Source organism: Rhinolophus sinicus, linkage group LG05 (genome assembly GCF_036562045.2).
Source record: "Rhinolophus sinicus isolate RSC01 linkage group LG05, ASM3656204v1, whole genome shotgun sequence".
Taxonomy (NCBI): Eukaryota; Metazoa; Chordata; class Mammalia; order Chiroptera; family Rhinolophidae; genus Rhinolophus; species Rhinolophus sinicus.
Window position 1 is genome coordinate 33,339,363 of NC_133755.1, and position 15,045 is coordinate 33,354,407.

The following is a 15,045-nucleotide window of genomic DNA, read 5'->3' on the forward strand; positions in this document are numbered from 1 at the left end:
GGGTAAATTTTATTGTTGTCTAATTGTTAATGTAGTTTTAAAGTAATTCAAATTTTAAGAAAGTTTTTGAAATAGAAAAATTGTATTATAAAAACAAAAATTAATAGTTTGAATCTCACTAATCTCATGAGTTCTAAGATTCTGAGGAAGATTTGTCCATTACATGATGGGAGAGGACACAGTTTATACCTTATGTTTAATTTTCGACATTTGTAGAGAAAAAATATCTAGTAGCCAACATTTATTGAGTGCTTATGAGTCTGGCAGTGTTCTAAGCCCTATGAATTAACTTTTATATGAATTAACACAATAATTCTTGAAATAGTTACTATTTTCTATATAGATATATTTTCAGCATACTAGTACACAGAGAACATAGACATTTTTCTAAAGGTTACGCAGCTGTTAAGTGAAAGAGCCAGAGTAAACCATCTGACTCCAAAGCTTGTACTCTTAACCACTGTACAAATAGTGTTTAGCTCTGGAGCAGTGGGATAAGGAAGATTTCCTCCTTACGTGGCTGTGGAGTTCTGTTTGTAAGCTGTGTGTGGATGTGGTACATTTGTAGGGATATGCTTGTAGTCAGATTTCTGTTCAGGATGTGCAGGTAGGGATGTTCAGCCAAGGAAATAGAAAAGATTTATCTTGAAGGAAGTTAACAGGTGATGTGACAGTTCCTAAAGTACTTCAGTTATTTCATTTGCCTAACTCAACTAGTGTTGTAGCATATTGATGTTTCTTAAGAATACTCTTGCATTTATTAATTCCTTTCTTTCCCTAATTTAATCAATTTTCTTTTTGTATAATTTTATATAATATGTTTATATTACATAATGTTATATAATTTTCTTTTCCCATTTTCCCCCTAGATGAGATAAAAGCTTATTTCAGATATTCAATTCTTGTTTAAGAGTGAGAGTATATGAGGATATAAATTTGCCTTTAAGTAGAGCTTTGGCCACATCTGCTTAGTTTTGTTGTAACAATGTTTCTTATATCCTTTATTTACTAGATAATCTATAATTGTAGTTTGGATGTCTTTGTAACCCAAGAATTTATAAATTTCCAAATGGTCAGAGAACTTTGTTCCTGGGATTGTTAATTTTTTTTCTTTTTGTACTGGAGTTTAAAATTGTGATCTTTAAAGAGGAATTTATTTTTCATCATGGTCTAATCATTATTTATAGTTTTTTCCATTAATATTCAGAAAGTATATTTTACAAGAGTTTGTTAATTATGTCAGTTTTTCTCATAGGTATTCCACAGAACATTAATAACTCCTGAAATATTACCTGGGAGAAAAAGGTTCTGTGTCAAATAACTTTGGAAAACCACATAAAGCAGTTTTTGTATAAGTATATAGCAGGACTACTTAGATCCCTTAATCTGCTAATATGTAGTACGACCTAAGAAGGAGGGAGGTAAAATATGCAGCATTTTCAAACCTATTCAAAGGAATTATCCCATAGCCTGGCCTTTCCCCTGCATGGTAGATATTAGTGAGGTTCTTCAGGTATTTTGTCCACTTACGTTCTTCCTTCATATTTCCGGAACTGTGGATCAGGCAGACCCTTCTTTCAGGCACCTCCCATTTATAATTTAGCAGACACGTTTATCTATAGTTTCTCTAGTTTCCAGTAATCATACAAATTCCATTATTTTTAGATTCTATTGATTATTTCAAATGGCATCTGGGCTTGTGTGCTCATTGCCACATTATCCGGAAGTCCCTCAGATGTTATAACTTAACCATCTTGAGGGAAGGAAAGATGCTAATTCCTCTTCATTTTTTACGGGAGTCTTTTCCATACCTCCTTTTGCCATGCTTTTCATTAAATTGTTTGCTTTTTAAATTTAAACTTACTTTAAATGGGAAATGAAGACATTACTGTTAATGCCATTAAAAAAAAATTATTCTTTGATGCCTCACCTAATACCATATTCCTTGACACTTTTGGGGAGATGATGCTGCATAGAAAATTTAGTTTTTTCCTTTTCTTTTTGTTTTTTGTGGAACACCAATAACCATGGTTTATATTTATTGACATCTTAGCATGGGGAGGGCCACCTTGTACAGCCCTCCATGCTGTTCACTGCACAACTTGGGGTTGTACCATTCTCACAGACTGTGAAGTGAATGGCATGTCCTAGCGTTGTGCAGTCCTGTGGCCCTATGTGTCAGGCACTGTGCAGAATACATTATGCATAATTTTATTCATAGAACAATGCCATGAGCTGTATATGCTGTTACTGTCTTACCTTACAAGTGAGGGAATAATGGCCAGAGTGATAGAGGTTAGTTAACATTCCTAAGGTCACACAGTAGGTAAATGACAGATCTGGAGATAAGAACCCAGGAGTTGGCCTCCAGGGCTTTAAATCACAGCACATTCCCGCATTCCCAGCAAGCTTACCTCAACTTTTACATTGTATTCAAAAGGTACTTCGTATAGGAGGTTTTTCCCTCACACATTTATTAAAAACATTCAGACACTGATTGATTGTATATATCTTAAAGTTCCAGGTTATTAATTCTTGTGCATTTTATTTTAGGTTAATGGAAAAGGTTCCTTATGGTGTGTTGATCCAGAATATAAACCCAACCTTATGCAGGCCCTGAAGAAGCAGCCTTGTTCTTCAGCATTAACTATTTACACCCCTCCTGCATCTCCAAAAAGGTACAGGATCTTCTGTATAAGCAGCAGTAGTGATTTATACAACTTCCTTGTATGAGATAGAGACCCTTAAAAAAGTTGTAGGGGCTTTTGGGTTTTTTATTGTATAGAGAATTATTTATGGATAAAACATTAGCCTAAGGCCTTTTTACTTATAGTCTCACTTGTGTTATTAGGAGGATATTGGATAGATAAGAACATAAATTCTGGAAAATGTAATCAATACTGAATATATTATAACTAAACTCTAAAGAAAGTTATATGATTTCCAGTGCAAAATATTAAATCATTTTAATTGTCTGCAGTACTAATACTGACCTAAAGATGTGGGAAATTAAAAGTATATTTAAATTTTTTAAAATAAGATGATTAACGGTTTGTCATTGTAACGTACTGTTTTGTGTTTGCTGGTAAATATAATTGTAATGTATTTCCTTGGCTTTTGTTTGCAAACTCAGTGACTCTTATAGCTTCCCCATTTGTCTTATAGCTTTCCCATTTTAAGGCCCATCTGAAAATGATACAACATACTTAAATCTGATTTTGTTTCCCTTTCCTAAAGAAACCTTCAGAATCTTTTTTGAATTCTATTACATACATTCATTTCAGTTAAAAATGACACATTTTGTCAAGATACTTTTAAGGGTAGTCTGTAATAGTTGATTTGTTTTTTGAAAATATTTTAAAGCTTTTTAATAAAATAATAAATGGAAATTTCAAACATACACAAAAGTAGGGAGAAAGTTATAAGGAATGAACTCCCCAGCTGCAACAATTATTACCATTTCATATACTGGTTAATTTCTTAAAGAATTATTAGATACCTTTTAGAGGAGTGGTGGCGGCTGAAATACAGTAAAAATTAGTAAGGCTAAAGCTGAAATGTCATATATATATATATATATATATATATATATATATATATATATATATATATATATATATTTACTATTTGAGATTTTAAGCTTGTTTACCATATTAGTAGATACAAGGATCATTGTAACAAGAACTACTCAGTGTTTTATCCTTACGAATGAAATCTAGAAAAGAATTATCAGAGTTTATATACTCATTGTTTGGAAGTTGTTATTTTCTTTATTAGTTAATGTTGGTGCTTATGTTCCAGTTAAAAAATAATTAGAAACTAATGATAATTTCTGTGGTGGTTACTTTTGTGTTTTATTTAGCTATATTATATTTTTATTACAGATTAAAGGGAACAGTTGGCACAACTTTTTGTATACCATTAAAAACACCCTTTATTCTTATTTAATTAGCACAGTAACCCTATGTGGAAGGTTTAATTATTCCTATTTTACAGATGGAGAAACTAAGAGATTAATTATTTTGTCTAAGAATGTTCAAATGGTTGATTTAATCTTGGATCTTAAGCTCTTTCTGCTTTGGCATGCTCTTTTTAAACTGTATTAGCAAAGAAAACAAGGTAAAAATAGTTTGTGGTGGATTTTTTGAACAAATTACTTGTATTTGTGACTAAGTTTTATAAAAAATGAAATAAATATTTTTATAAGCACATTTGTTATATCTCTTTACTTTTCAGTGGCTCTTTATCACCTCACTACTTAAGCTCTGTACTCAAGCAGAACCAGGTGCGAACTCTCAAAGGTATGAATAAGATGTATGTATTTTAAATCATTAAAAACTCAGGTAAAAAATTTAAAAAAAAAATTTTTCTAATTATAGAACAATTACACATTTATTGCAAAAATTTGGAAAATGAAAACACTTATGAAAGAGAAACTAAAATTTACCCTTTACTCTAATGTTAACATTTTGATAATTGCTTTGATCCTTTTTATGCCTTATACGTGAGTAGATATGTTTGCATACACACACGCGCGTGCACACATACTTTTTCTCCAAATACTGAGCTCATACTATATATACAGTTTTATATCCCATTTTTCATTTCCTTTTATGTGTGATTTCCCCAGAGAATAGGAAAATATTTCTCAGTACTATCCTCAGTAGAGAGTTATCTTTTCAGGTACGTCTTAGACTAGAATGAGGGTTGGCAAACTATAGCCTGCCACCTGTTTTTTTATGCCCTGTAATTTAATAATAGTTTTACATTTGTAGATGGTTGAAAAAAATGAAAATAATATTTCGAGGCTTATGAAAATTAGCTACAATGGCAGAGTTAAGTAGTTGCAACAGAGACTTCTGTATTCTATCCTTGGTTTTGCCTCTTGGCCTGCAAAACCTAAAATATTTACTTACTCACCTTTTGCTGAAGAAGTTTGCCAACCACTGGACTAGAATATAGTTCAGAATATTTCTTTTGTAGGTTATTTAAGTGTATATAACTTTAAGAAGACAGTAAGTTAACTTTTAGAATTTTGTAGGCTTCTTTTTGAAAGTATATCAAAATTCTGAATTAGTGTTTTTTACCCCGACTCATAATTATTATTATAGATTAGTGATGTATTAACATAAAACTTACTAGCATTGTTTCTTTGGTATCTAGAGACATTCCTATGACCTTTAAAAATAGAAATTCTCTGACCAAAAGCCTTTCTGTGTATCAGAGAGATTTGGTTCTTTTGGAACTATTAAGCTGAGCATAGGAAGCAGTGCAGTGATGGTCTGTAAAAATAAGAGAGGGAAACAATGTGAAAAAGCTTAAGAGAACTTTGCAAAGAAGTTAGGCAGATATGAAGTCTGTTTCAGATATGTTGTCTTAACGTAAGGTAAGTATGCATTTTCCTGTTACCTGATGGGTAAATGCGGTTTCTCTTTACATTTTGGCAGTGCTGCAGTTTTCTTTATCTTTTTATTACCTCATTAATTTCTGACCCTTAGTCTTTCAAGCTCAATTCAACTATACATTTTGAAAACATTTTCTTTGTGAATTCTAGGGTTTATTTAGACTCTTGTCTTGCTCTTGTTCCATTCCATCTAAATTCTGCTTCTTTCTTTGGGGAACAGACACTTCCACAAGTCTTTCCTGCTAGTTTCAGTTACAGTTTTTCATAATGACTTAAAATTGGTGTATTTTAAATTTTTTCTCAACTATTGTGAATAATTTCCCAGCAACAAGGCTAGGGAAATACAAAACCAGAAGGTGCAAGTTAACACTTTGACAGAAATTTATTTGAACCAGTTATTAAATCAGCATCATGTTTTGAACTGCAGTCAGAACTATGAAGGACAAAAAGGAAAATAGTATGACTTTGAACTCAGTTTTTTTTTTTTTTTTTTTCAATACAAAACACTATTTGGATGGCTCTTGAGACTAATGACAGATGACTTTCAGCTGAAAGTGAATTATTTGCTTAATCTAAGTGTCAGAGAAAATATATACAAAAGATAAAAACAAAATTTTCATTCTTTGTGAACTGGATATATTAGATAATATAGCTAATAGTATGTGTTTTAAAAATAGAGCCACCTTTAAAATAACGTTAAATATTTATCAATGAAAAAATAACATGAAGTTTTAAATTGTGACAATAAACAAATAAGTTTTCAGTTTAATTTTAATACCAAGACAGATTGGATACTATAAATAAAAATTGTTGTAAAGCCTATGCAGAGAGTTTTTGTTGTTTTTGTTCCAAGAAGTTCAGATTGTATCTTGGACAAATCATTGATAATCAGGTGTTCTTGATTACCAAATGTTATGGGTCATTTCTTTAATGCATATGTTAACATTGAAGTAAAACTTTTTATCAGAGTTATATAGCAAGGCATTGTGGGAGCATATTTACAAATGTTCCAAACCAATCAGATGTAGATAAAATCCTTTTGCGAAGAAGTTTTTGGTTCCATAAAGCTAATTTCATGGGGGAGTCCTTATTAATTAGGCTATAATAAATTTTCTAAAAGAAATAAATGTATTTAAGGAACACATATCATTCTGCTTAACAGCAGTGTGTTTCTATAACTAGAAACAGTACCTAATTTTGTTATCACTTTAAATATTTGGATACTAAGAAAAGAAATGGTATTCATGAAACTTGCTTGTCAGGATAAGCCTCTTATCAGTTTTCTTTAGTTTTAGATACAGTTTTCAGAAATATGATTCCTTGATTTGTAATGAAAGTTTAAGAAGTCAACTTAGAGATATACTAAAATGCTAAATAAGGTTTTATGGGTGTTTCATTTATAAGATTAGAAATTTTCTGAAAATGTTTCTTCATGATAATGCATTTCAGTGTTAGTCTCTCCCTCGCCACCACCTCTTGTTTAAATTTTTTTAAAATAAATTTGAAAATAAGGAAGACCTTTTTCTATTAAAAGAAAAATTATTTCATGGAGCAGGAATCTCCTCTGTAAGGGCCATTGCATAATGCCATGCAAGTTGTGCCCTGCACAAGGACAATGGCTGAGACAGGGAGTGGTGTCTGAAATCCGGCCCACACTCCAGTCTTCAAGCTGTGTGCCTGGATACAGGGAAGCATGCACCTGGAGGCAGACATGCCTTTTTTCCAGTTCACACAGAGATACAATATGGGCGAGCGGCTGTACCTTTTTCTCTTCAAAAACATGTTAAAATACTGAACCTCTATCAAATTGTAGTCAGGTCTCATTCTAAAAGACAGGAATTAAAGAGGTCTTTGTTTTGCTAGCCTCTTGGCCATGACATGTGGGAAGCATTGATTCAAATTCTTTTTACTTGCTGTTCTTTCTGCCTGAAATGCTTTTCCTTCAGATAGCCACATGGTTTCATTCTCTGACCTTCCTCAGATCTTTGCTCAACTGTTACCCTCTCCTTGAGGCCTTCCTTAACCTCTATATTTAAAATTTCAACCACGTTTCCCAATGCTCTCTATCTCCCTAGTGTTTATCACTCCCTGACATACTGTATTTTAATTATTTCTTGTGTTTTGAGAGGTTAGGGATTTTCCTGTTTTGTTTTTTGCTGTATTCCCTCATCCTGGAATGATGTCAGGCTCATAACAGGACACTCAATGTATTGAATGAATAACAGAAAATATCCAGTATATTCTGTAATTTTCTGCGGAATTTCCTGCTGTAGTCATGGATCCTTACTATGTGTTAAGGGATGATAGTGGAGTACAAATTGAATCCTTGGGTTCTGGAGGTGGACTAATGAGGTTCAAATCCTACCTCTGTCATTTCTAGAGACCCCTCTATATCTGTTTTCTCATCTTTACGATGGAAATAACTAATAGTATCTATATCATAAAGTTATGAGTATTAGATGAGTTAATAATATTTAAAATATGGCAAGACCATTGAAAGTACTCAATATTAGTAATTTGGTGATAATTAACTTAATCTAAGAAAGGAGGGCAAAGATGTAATATACTTGTTTTTTATCTCCTGTAACTAGTGTGTGATTAATGCAATACTTTATAACTGCAGATATGCATAGGAAAGAATATTTTTTAAATGCTAAAAAGTAATAATGCCTTAATGTACATTCTTAGGTAATTTAATCTGTTTAAGGGCAAACCTTATTGAAAGGCAGTTTAGGTTTTTATTTTCATTGTGAATAAAGAAGAGAGCTCTTATCTATAGTATCTTTCAGTCTTTTACACAACAGTACTGTTTGCAAAACTATTCATAATTTTAAATGAAAAGCAGATTGCAAAATAACGTGTGCTACATTTTTGTTTGTTTGTTTAATTAATTAATTAATTAATTAATTTTTAAGTAGAAGAGTATGCACCAAAATCTTAACGTTGGTTACCTTTGGGTGCATGCAGATACTTATGGTGAAAGACATTAATGTTGTCACTCTTTTCCTTTTTCAGAATCTGATATTGATGCTGCCACTGCAATGATGCTTTTAAATACTTCTATACAACAAGGAATTTTAGAATGTAAGTAATCATGCTTTTCTTTTTAAAATACATTTTTGTGAGTGCCTTTTCAAATGTAATTTAGAATGCAAGATATTTCAATGTTATAGCAAAATTATTCTTTCCATCTAAATTGTTTTCATATGAATAACTTAGTTCCTGTTCTATTATATTTCCATAAATTTGATGAGCAATTGAGAGATTGAGGTTAATTCTATGATAGATCATGTTACATTGACCAAGAAAGGAAGAAATAAATAGCATATTGAGAAATTAAGCTTGCAGATTTAAAAATAAAAATGAAAGCTATAAATACAATGTAGGAAAGTATAATTAAATCCTTGCAATAGGAAAATCCTTCTTTAAAGTACAAACTGCAAAATCCATGAAAGAAAACATGGGTAAATTTAATTAAACATCAACATTTTAGAGTTCTGACAACAAAAGATATCGTTAGGAAAAGTAACAGAAGCAAAACACCTGGAGAACACTGTTTTTTTACTGTATAAAACAAAGGGGTAATACTGAACATATGTATAAAAGGGTCCTATAGATAAGAAATGAAAAACCAGTTCAACAGAAAAGCCAGCAAAATATATGAGTAGGTGGGTCTCAAAGGAGGAAATAACATATGGACAACACACATTTGAAAAGATACGCAACCTTTCCAGAAATCAAGGAAATGCACTATGAAACAATATTGAGGTACTTTTTTTTGTCCATGAAATTATGAAAAATTAAAATGATTGATACTATTAGGTGTTAAGTATGGGAACTGGTGTTGTTATATACTGTAGGATATATTGGAACAACCATTTTGGAGAGCAATTTGGAAATACCAACTATAATTTTATATGTGTATATACCTTTACTTAATAACTATTTCTTGATATTTCTCCTAGAAAAATATTTGCATATGTGTGAGAAAAGGCATCTAGAAGTATTTTCATTGCAGTGTTATTTGTAGTAGTGAAAAATTAGGAACAACCTAAATATCAACAAGGAAATGGTTAGCAAACCATTGTAGCGGTACATTCAGTGTAGTGATACATTCATATTGAGGCATTCTGTGCAAGCACCTCAAAATGATTATATTTTCCATGGGAAGGCCAAGACATATCATTAAGTGGTTTAAAAATGTTTCAGATGAATACCTGTAGGAGGATACGGTCTGCATAAAAGAAAATAACCTACAAAACATTACTAATCTATAACATTCACTGTCCAGGAATGATACAGTAGTTTTAATTGGCCTATTTTTTGCAATCAAATGCATTTGACCTATCGGTAGAAGTTTTATTTTCCACAGGTGAGAAGCCTCTTCCTCTTAAAACAGCAATGCAAAAAAAGAGGAGTTATGGCAATGCGTTTCATCATCCCAGTGCTATGCGATTACAGGAGAATGATTCGTTAGCCACCAGCATTGATCCAAAAGAAGACCACAATTACAGTGCAAGTAGCATGGCAGCGCAGCGTTGTGCGTCTCGGTCTAGCATGTCTTCCCTGTCTTCTGTGGATGAAGTATATGAATTTATCCCAAAGAATAGCCATGTGGGAAGTGATGGCAGTGAAGGATTTCACAGTGAAGAAGATACAGACGTCGATTACGAAGATGATCCTCTTGGAGACAGTGGCTACGTGTCACAGGCTTGTGCAGATACCTCTGAAAAAGGACAGCCAGGCAAAAAGATGCGGAAACAGTCATGTCAAGAAATTGATGAGGAGCTGAAAGAGGCAGCTGGGTCTCTGCTCCACCTTGCTGGAATTCGTACATGTCTGGGTTCCTTAATAAGTACTGCAAAGACACAAAATCAAAAGCAGCGGAAAAAATAGAAATACCTATTAGTGTGAAATTATTTTAAAGTGCGGCAATACTCTTCTACTTAATTCTTTACAAGGGATATCAAAGCCATATGGACTTCTTTTGTTTTAGAGTGGAGGAGGGATGCTAATTACTTGTTTATTTCAAAACATTTTTATTTGTTTTTAAATTTTTATTAAATAATTGCTCTTAGGATAATGCCGAACCATAAATATGATGTGAAGTCCTAAAAGCATACTTTTTGTGGTAAGTGTCTCCAAGATTTTGAAATTTTTATGTAAGAAAATCCCTAGCCTCTGTCTTAAACGTGTAGGAAAAAATCTTTTACTCTACTAATATATCAAAATGAAAAAACTGGCAACTCTATTTTCTTTTTCAATCTGTAATTAACTGCTGATCCAGCTAAAATTTTTGCTGATGTCTTTCTCACGTATTCCTCTTCTAATACATGTAATCCAGTAGGATGAGATTTGAATTTTTATTTTGTCTTAATTTTTTTTGTTGTTGAAGCCTGACAAAGTTAAATACAAATTGGAAAAGATCCTAGATGTCTCGAAATTCTTTTTGGTTACACAGGCAGAGAATACAGCAAGGATTTTTAAGATTTAGAAAAGGCAGTTTTGTGGAGTAATTTCAAATAAGAGCACTCCAATTCCTATTACAGTATTCACTTTGAAATTTTTTTACTTCCCAAATATTGCATAGCATTTATTGGGGCCTTTTATTCTTTCCCAGAGTGCTTTGCAACCATTGTTTAAATATTAGCCACAAGCTTTCTTTGTTGAATAGAAACTATCCCATGAGAGGATATGGCCATAGAGTATGTTACAGAGTTAACACCCATTTGACACACTTTTGCAGTAAGAGGATCTTCGATTTGCTTGTTAAATGTGTTGCATTTTGAGAATCTTGTAATAGGAATGGAGTGTAATCTAATATAAACATTTTGAATACTTATTACTTACGTCATCATAAATAAAGGTAGATCATTTAGGAAGAAACTTCTGTCCAAGTTTGTATGCATTAAATTTGTATGTATGCCCAATTAAATTTAAAAGAATGTTACAAAACTGTAGAGACAATACTTTCATGGATTTCAAAATTTGTATAAAATGAAATCTTATAAATACACCCTTTGGTGGTGTAATACCTATTATGCACCATTAATCAATGCTAAAAGATTTTATATTACAGTTCCAAATGTGCGACTAAGGCATTTTAAGTATTTGAACAAATCTGCTTGTTAGACATTTTTTCATATTGTATAGCCTATATTATTCAAATGGAATAAGGGATACTAATAAAACTAAACTTATATATATTTTTACAAATGGCAGAAGCAACTTTCTATAAGTTCAGTCTTAGGCTGTTGTCCTGTTTCATAGACAGTAACCTTGTTTTCATTTTCTGACAATTTCATACATACCTACATACATACACAAACACACACACACACACACAGTCTCATGATTTTTATTTGTTACTTTCAGCTGTTTCTATGACTATAAAGCATTTCCTTGAATTTTTTTTAAGAGACAAATATTTTAACTTCTAAATTCTATTAGGGCAAAACTCAAATGAAAAGCATAATGAAAACATCTTTTTCAATTGGCAAGACTTTAAGCCAGGGATAGCAACATTAATATTGTCTGTCCTGTTTTTGTGTTAATTGTAATTGAACCTGGATAGCCACATTAATAGAATCGGTGCTATTGAAATTTGGTAATTTTTAAATTTGTTGATAATGAAAAATAGTCCTGAGTATGCAGGATGAGGTATTGGATTTTTTTCCTTCCTGTATGTCACCTCTACTACAGAAAGTGGCTAACCCAAGTTAGCACCTTTTACTGTAGACAGTGAATATAATGCTGAAAATTATTTAACCACAGTATCAAATAGTACTCAGATTATAAAAATCATTTTAGTAACAATATTTTTAAGCTATTTACCATGGCCCTCTGGATAGACCTTAGTAACAGGGTTTCAATGATCTGGTTCCAGTTTATTTTGTTCTACTGAAATTCTGTACCACAGATGTTCTCTCTGGTTCCTGTCCATTAGATAATTATTCTTTGTAAGTAAAGGAAAATGATCTAAGATAAAGAGGGGGAGAGTTGTTCCCAGTTCTAATAGGGATCTTCAAAATTATTTTGTCTTAATATAAATAACGATAACTCTTTAAACTTGATTTTCTCTCTTCATTTACTCTTCCCACAAATTTAAAAGTTTAAGTTATATTCATCACTAGTAAGGGCAATAAACACTTTTGCACTAAAAGCTAACGGGAAGTGGTTATACAATATTGTACACTTAATTATTGTACAGAATTCAGTGCCTCCATTTGCTGATTTACCAACACAGTTATTTTCAAGGGGAAGAACCTTTTTAATTACAGCCCCCTTTTATTACTTCCATAGACGTTATGATCCTATTTCTCAGGTGTATTGAGATAAAAACATGGCTAATAACCACCCAATTAATGAAAGTCATTTCAAGTCCTATGGACTGGAAATTGTATTTCCAATAATATATTACTAACAAATTTTACTGTAATAAAAACAACTTGGCAATCCTGGAGAAGTTATATACTTTCCAACATATTTTAAAACTGTGATTTAAGCTAACCTATAATTTGCCTTACATCAATATAAATCGTTACAACCAATTCCAGTTTATAAATAGATCCCTAGTAAAAGTTTTGCCTCAACACAATCTTCATCTTTCACATCCCAAATAGAATCAGTGTTTCTTGAATACTCTATATTTTTTAAATTTATTTGTGCAATATATTACTAAATTAGTTAATATTTTATTTACTCTTAAAATTCAGAGAAAGAAAACATTATTCATAGAAAAGCTAAATATTGGTGGATCACCTCCTTTTTTTCCACCTTTCAGCTTTTCCTTTTCTTATAGCCAGCATGACTTCTCTTAACTTAGATTTCTTTGTATATAACGAAGTTTAGAATATATATTTTTTTTCTTTTGCTACTTTCTGAGGCATTATGTAAAGGGTTCATATTAGATGGTCAGTTAAATATATGTTAGCATGAATTCAAAGCTAGAGAAAGTGTTAAAGAGGGAATATATGTGTCTTGATAGACCAGGAGGCCTTTCCCAGCAATTTAAGTGACAGATGTGAATACTTCACAAATCTGTAAAGACTACTGGCTTACATACTACAGTAACTTAACAACCTTTTGTGAAGACCATAGCATTTAAATAAGAAAATGTGAGGCTTTCTGGTTTGCATATATTTTATAGTTTTTGTTAGTTTGAAATGTGTAAGCTTTGATTTAAACAAAGTTTACTTCAATATGTTAATGATGTAATCAAAATATTTATTGAAAAACAGAGTATTTTAATGTTACACCTGCCATTTTTTTCTTAAAGCACATTTTTTGCCTAACTGCCAGTGCCATTGTCAAAAATTTTTTGTAATTGTTGTATATTTCTTACTAAACTAAGTGTTTAATTTTAAAGTATTATGTTGCCATCATATATTGTATAAAAATGTATAATTGCCAATTCATTGTAACTATTATTTATTTTTAATGAGTGTCAGAATGCTATCTGATTCAAGAAATTTGAATTAAACTGTTTCCTTATCCTCTTTTCTAATGTAGCATAAAAATTTCCCTGAGTTTGAGTTTTAACTGCCAGTAGATGACCAGTCCAAGTGAACCACTTCTCAGTTGCCAGTCTTTGCTCCTATTAAAAACATTGTAACAAATGTTTAGTTTTTGTATCTAATCTCTGATTATTAAAATGTTTATAAAGTTTATTTTTACCAAAGAGATGCAATTCATTATGATAAAGTATTGCAGAATAAACCTTGTTTTATAAAATTGCTGTGCTTTCTCTGTTCTTTTGGGGTGGATAGTGTGTGTAGATGTAGGTGACTCATCCTCCTATACACACACACACTTTCCATTTTAGTGCTAGAAGGTTGGAGTCATACAGATGAAAAATGAAGTTTCGATTTCAGAATTTTTTTTTCTACTTATTGCATTTATTTTGAAGTATGTAAATCCAATGTCGCTGGCAAGTTTGAATTTAGTGGGTGGTTTTGGGTTTGGGGTTTTTCTTTTAAAGAGATTTTTTAATCAAAATATAGCTAACATACAATATTATATTGTATGTTTCAGCTGTACAGCATAGTTAGTCAACACTTATATGCCTGTAGAAGTGATTACTATAAGTCTAGTAACAAAATCTTTCAGAATTTAAAAAAATCTGATTTTTTAAATATTGTTTTTCCTGGTTTTTACATGTCATTTGATCATTGAAAGCTAAAATAGTGTTGATTAAATTATTCTCTTTCTAACGCTGAACTTTTCTAGTTTGCATACATATATATGAGATATCTTGAAATATAACTAAGAAGAATTGAATAATATGAAATTATTATTGGTTTTTTTTGCATGTAATAAGGGCTCTTCTATTCAAGTCCAATAATATTTTCAATTGCTACATAACTTTTTTTTTATTAGTTTCAGGTATACAAAGCAGCGTAATAGTTAGACATTTAAATACCTCATAAAGTGATAACCACCCCCAAGCTACTACCCTTCTGATATCTTATATAGGTGTTATAACACCATCGACTATCTTCCCTATGCTCTACTTCACATCCCGTGACTATATCTACCTATATATTTAGTTGTAGTTGACATTCAATATTATTCTACTTCAACTCTTCAGGTGTCTAGCGCATTGGCCAGGCATCTACACAGTCTATGAAGTGATCCCCCTG

General features: G+C 31.6%; 1 protein-coding gene across 3 annotated transcripts in view; it reads left to right on the forward strand.

Annotated features, from left to right (window-relative positions):
• The window catches only part of FOXN2 (forkhead box N2), a 50,506-nt gene extending 36,369 nt beyond the window's left edge, over positions 1 to 14,137 (forward strand). For 2 of the 3 annotated variants that reach the window (XM_019719143.2, XM_019719149.2), the window contains exons 3-6: positions 2,554 to 2,678; positions 4,237 to 4,301; positions 8,420 to 8,488; positions 9,777 to 14,137. In XM_019719143.2, coding sequence (XP_019574702.2) covers positions 2,554 to 2,678; positions 4,237 to 4,301; positions 8,420 to 8,488; positions 9,777 to 10,300 — 783 coding nt within the window. In that variant the 3' untranslated portion in view covers positions 10,301 to 14,137. Of the gene's footprint in view, positions 1 to 2,553; positions 2,679 to 4,236; positions 4,302 to 8,419; positions 8,489 to 9,758 lie in introns of all 3 variants that reach the window. The other variant, XM_074331950.1, reaches the window with a different exon arrangement.
• Positions 14,138 to 15,045: the final 908 nt, after the last annotated feature.